At 48.8% G+C, this 5,633-nt stretch overlaps 1 protein-coding gene across 1 annotated transcript; it reads right to left on the bottom strand.

Annotated features, from left to right (window-relative positions):
* Positions 1 to 2,890: 2,890 nt before the first annotated feature.
* On the bottom strand, positions 2,891 to 4,378 carry Kcna1 (potassium voltage-gated channel subfamily A member 1). The gene has a single exon (XM_052172702.1). The coding sequence runs from the start codon at positions 4,376 to 4,378 to the stop codon at positions 2,891 to 2,893; it is 1,488 nt and encodes a 495-aa protein (XP_052028662.1).
* Positions 4,379 to 5,633: the final 1,255 nt, after the last annotated feature.

The raw sequence follows: 5,633 nt of genomic DNA on the forward strand, positions 1-5,633 counted from the left end.
GTTGTGTCCTAGATCTCAGAGTCAAAATAAAAGTTCAAGATATCCCTAGAGAGTGGGGGAGGAATTGGCATTTTTCTCCCAACTTGACACTTGCAACCATGTAGAAGGAAAGATCAGAGTGATGATCGAAGGTTCAAAGATTGAGCAACACACGGCAGGGTATAGTGCCCGATAGTCAGAGTCTGGGCAGTTCTTGGCACCTCATCTTCTAGGTTATGTGTTGGAACACCCTGAAGACTCACAAAATTGCACAAGGAAAGAAAAGTGTCCATCTCCTTTCAAATGAGCTAGACAGCCTGGATGTCCTCATAGTTTCTTGGTTTATGGCCTCACTTCTAGTTTGAAGATTGGGTGGGGGAAAGGTACAGAAGTACCAGGGAAGTTTCCAGAAGAAGCCAGGCAAGAATGTAAGGCAAACAGTAGGAGGAAGCCACATGCTAAAAGCAGAACGAAGAGTCCCCACCCCAGCATCCTTAAAAAGGCAGTGAACGCCTCTCCATAGGTGGATAGCTGCTAGACTCCAGAGCCTGTGTGATATGGCGATCTTTCAGCTGGACATGGGGTCCCCATCATTCTCTGGATTCAGGGGCTACGGCAGCAGCAGTCAGATGTTCAGCCAGTGAAGTGACTTCCTGGTGGGACAATCAGAGGAGCATCGTAGGAAAGATAGATAGGAGGTTGGCCAAGATGACTGGAGTACGACAGGTCACTGTGAGATAAGTGTTCCCATGATTCACAGCGATATCCCCAAAGACCAGACTATCAGAGATCTGCAAAGTGCTATAGCTGACAGGGAGAGATGGGGAAGAAGGAGCCACTGAACCTGAGGAAACTTTTTATGTCCAGAGTGGCCTTTCACATTCCCAAAAACATTTTCTCTTGGCTTCCGATCGAGAAGAAACAAAATAGAACAGAATAGAACCAGTTTATGGTTCGTGTCCAATTCAAAGATGGGTCTCAGTTCAGATCCAGAGCCAGGCTGCCAAAGAGACCAACCAAGTCCAGTAGACAGCCAAGAGAGACAGCACCTGCTTTCTCTCTCTCTTCTTTGGGGGCTCCGAGGGTGGAGAGGTCTTCTCACAGTGGTGAAGTGAGCCGGTGAGGATGGAAAAACAAACAAAACGAAAAGCAAAAGATCTGTGCCCCAACCCTTCCTCCCTTCTGTTAAGTCACTTCCCAGCTGAGTTCTGGAGGCACTTTCTGCAGTTCACTGTGGGCACGGATAAAGGCACTAAGCAAGTATTAAATCAATTGGCTGAGTTTCATCAGGGAGCCTCAGGGGGAGGGCTGAAGTCTCTATAGACTTCAAATCATGACTGCAAAAAGAAATTGGCTCTGCTCTGGATGCATGCAGAGGTCAGCATTATCACTTACATCCTAAGAATGCACCAAGAAACCATGCAATATTGCACCTTTTTTGTTTGTTTGTTTGTTTTGCTTGTATTTATGTTCAGCTAGAAAGAATGCTTGTCTTAGGTCTATTAAATACCTTGATGACTTATTTAATTTTCCACAATTTTCCCTCAAAGGATGGGCATATTGGTCCTCTCTCTGTCTATACCTGCGCAGAAGCTTGGCATTTCCCTGAGTGAAGGCAGGAAAATTGACGTGAGTGTCCCCCACCCCCACCCCCACCCCCACCCCCACCCCAAGTGTTTCTTTGGGCCTTTCATCCCACAGACTTGTAATTTTTAGCATTTTTCTAATTGTTATCACTGAAATCATGCATTAATTAATTCAAGGTATATCTTAATCAAATAGGCCATAATGCTGACTAAGAGAACATGCTTTGAGCTCTGAAAGGGATTGCCCCCATCTAAGGTATGTATGTCAATACAGTACTTTAGTTGCTAAGGATAGAGTTAATAAATGAAGGAGTGCACTTTTGGTGAATGCAAATGAAAAGGGCCTATATTTAGAAGAGTCAATTTCAACGTAAGCTTATTCCCTATTGTCTGGGTTTACTTTCTCAGCATGCGATTATAAAATAAATGTTATCAGATTCAAACATGCTTACCATTTAACTCTTGTGCTCTTGCAATAAGGAGGGAAAGGTTTTTACATCCACTTCTGAAGGTCAGGGGTCAGGGGTTAGAATTGGTTAAAAGAAAAAAAAAAACCAGCAACCCATATTTGGATCATCTGCAGTTGAGAGAACTTAGCAGCCCTACAGATGAATCAACACATTTAATCAAGTTGCCCTTTCCTTAGAGAATAGACTGGATTTAGGAGAGCGGGGCAGATGGAAAATCCCGACAGATTGGGACCAGTGACAGATCTGCAAGGTGCTTTCTGAACCATTCTCAATTAGTCCGGATTTTGTTAGCCTTGTAATGCAATTCAGTTGATCAAAATAAAATAAAATAAAATAAAGCGTTTCCCCCCACTGACCACTGAGGCTGTTACAAAGTGTTCCACAGAGCACACTGTTTGAAATGTGCTGTGCAGCTTGCAAACATTTTAGAGTGGAGCTCCATGCAAATCTTAATTTTCATATTCCTAAGTGGTCATCTGGTTTTTAGGTTAAAAAAAATGTAAGCCAGAAGATTGGAAATACTTCAGTACAAGGAAAGCATGAGTCTTATTTCGCACAGACTACTTAATGGACAGCATTTAAGAAAGTCCTCTTTCTTTTCTTTTTAATAAAAATGAAAATAGTTGGTTGTTGGGCCTTTTTTTTTTTTCTCATTTGGGTTTGTTTTTTTTTTAATTTTTTTTTAATGTCTCTTGAAAGCTTCAGGTTTGCCACTCCCCAAATTCACAATGCAAAAAAAAATGCATTGCCAGTTAATTAAAGCATCCAAAGACTACTACTGTTTAGTATCTACAGAGTGGGACAGGAGTCGCCAAGGGCTTTGTCTGGGGCTTTTGCTTGCTTGCCTGTTGCTTTTTAAACATCGGTCAGGAGCTTGCTCTTATTAACGCAGTTTTGATCAGCTGTGGTGCAGTTACCAGTTCTGATATTAGGCTGTCTGTAATGGGCTATACTATTGTTCATATCCTCTTCGATCTCCATGTACTCAGACTTGCTGATAGTAGAGGAGCTGCGGCGGCTGAGGTCACTGTCAGAGGCTAAGTTAGGAGAACTAACGTGGAGCAACTGAGCCTGCTCTTCCCCCTCAGTTTCTCGGTGGTAGAAATAGTTGAAATTGGACACAATGACAGGTACGGGCAGGGCAATTGTCAGCACACCAGCGATGGCACACAAGGAGCCCACGATCTTGCCTCCAATTGTCACAGGGTACATGTCACCGTATCCCACAGTGGTCATGGACACCACCGCCCACCAGAAAGCATCGGGGATACTGGAGAAGTGCGACTCAGCTTCTTCCGCCTCCGCAAAGTACACTGCGCTAGAAAACAGTATGACCCCAATGAAGAGGAAAAAGATGAGCAGCCCTAACTCCCTCATGCTAGCTTTGAGGGTCTGGCCCAGGATCTGAAGGCCCTTGGAGTGGCGGGAGAGTTTGAAGATTCTGAATACCCTTACCAAGCGGATGACCCTGAGGATGGCCAGGGAAGTGGCCTGCTCGCCCTTCTGATTTCCCTCCTGCTCAGCTATCTCCGTGCCCAGGGTAATGAAATAAGGGATGATGGCCACAATGTCGATGAAGTTCATGATGTTCTTAAAGAAGTCTGTCTTGCTGGGGCAGGCAAAGAAGCGCACCACCAGCTCAAAAGAGAACCAGATAATACACAAGGTTTCCACAATGAAGAAAGGGTCTGTGAAGATGTTGGAAGTATAGATGACTGTGGTGTTGTCGATGCGGTGGATGGTGCCCGTGAAGTCCTTGTCATCCTTCAGCTCAGGGAGAGTCTCCAGGCAAAAGATGACTATGGAAATGAGGATGACCATGACAGACACGATGGCAATAACCCGGGCAGGTCCTGAGCTCTCCGGATACTCAAAGAGCAGCCACACCTGGCGCTGGTACTCCTTCTCGGGTAGGGGGCGCTCCTCTTCCTTGATGAAGCCCTCATCTTCCCGGAACTTCTCCATGGCTTCCTCGCCCAGCTCGTAAAATTTAATCTCCTCGGAGAACATGTCCAGGGGCACGTTGACTGGCCTGCGCAGGCGGCCCCCAGACTGGTAATAATAAAGGATGGCATCGAAGCTGGGCCGGTTGCGGTCAAAGAAGTACTCATTCCTCAGGGGGTCAAAGTAGCGCATGCGTTTCTTTGGGTTGCCCAGCAGTGTGTTGGGGAACTGTGCCAGAGTCTTGAGCTGCGTCTCGAAGCGCAGCCCGGAGATGTTGATCACCACGCGCTCGCAGCATTCGTGGTCGTCGTGGTCCGTTTGCCTTGGGTAGCTGCCATCCTGGGGGTGACCTGGAGCGGCCGAGGCCTCGTCCGCATTCTCCCCGGACATCACCGTCATGATGGAAGCAGGGTGCAGGGGTAGGAGGCCAGGAGAGAGCCCGAGATATGAAGGAGCGAGGAAGTAGGGGTGGGGGGGACCCAAGCGGCCCCCCCACCGGAGAGTGAGTCTCCCCCACGCTCACAGGGAGGGGCTTCAGAGCCAGTAGGTTCAGAGGTCTACAACTTTGCTAGGTAGCTCTCCCCCCTCCTCCACTCTGCCTTTTACACAATTTGGAAACCCCTCTGGACTGAGGGCTCCCAGTAAAGCTTTTTTGCTACTCTTGGGGGTTTTTTTTGGGGGGGGGGTGCTCTGTTTTTGTGTTGATGAATGGTTTTTTTTTTCTTCCTGCTCTGATTACCTTAAAGCACACCTGTCATCGCTTCGGGGGCTCGCCCCGGCTCCCCTCCCCTCCTGCAGCCCTCCTAGGACACGGTGCAGTGCCAACTCAGCAGATCCCCAGGCCTGTCACCCACTTTGCTGCTCCTTGGCTCTCCCCCCTCCTACCCCTCTTCGCCTGCCGCCTTCTAAGCTCCCACCGGGCGATCGATGGACGCTGCAGAGAAATAAAAAGTGATACGAGGGTAGAAAATCAGAAGCATTCTGATGGGAGCAGCCTATAGACACCGAAGAGCACAGACTACTTACTAGCTTTGGTAGAACACACCGGACTTTTACTGGGGATAACACATACTCACAGACAGACACACAACAGACACCTAGAAATCCAAGTTTGGAAATCTTCCATGCCACTTTTCCCAACACCCAACAGCCGATCTGTTTACAACTTCGTTAAACTGGAGATCGGAAAAGCTCTGAGGGATACTGGAGGAGCTGCGAGTCCCAGGCAGCAACCCTGCACCCTCAGCCTCCCCCACCCCGTCACCCCAACCTCCGATTCTGCAGCCCCGAACTGGGGAGCTTCCTACCTGGCGGGCCGGCTTGGCGCAGAGGCGGTGCTGAGTCCGCGGAGAGTCGGAATGCGGCAGGTCGCCTTTGCAGCAACCGGAGCGAGCAGCCACCACCACCGCAGCAGCACGCGAGAGGCTCCGGGCCCCTCGCGGTTCACGTCCTTCCCCTCTCAGGAGTCCGATCGTTTTATCGAGCAGCTACGAGGGAAACGTCCGTACCCTACCCCCATCCTCACACGGTGCAAGCAACCTGGAGACGCTGTCCTCTCTCGGGCAGGGAGTCCCGGAGGATGCGGGATGGAAAAACAAAAAGGCCACCTTCTCCCGAGTCACCCAAGCGAATGGCGATAAGCTGCACTGTCGCC

This window comes from Apodemus sylvaticus, chromosome 2 (assembly GCF_947179515.1).
Source record: "Apodemus sylvaticus chromosome 2, mApoSyl1.1, whole genome shotgun sequence".
NCBI lineage: Eukaryota > Metazoa > Chordata > Mammalia > Rodentia > Muridae > Apodemus > Apodemus sylvaticus.

Coding starts and splice junctions, on each gene's coding strand:
- Kcna1 (XM_052172702.1), bottom strand. CDS start 4,378: ATGACGGTGATGTCCGGGGAGAATGCGGACGAGGCCTCGGCCGCTCCA.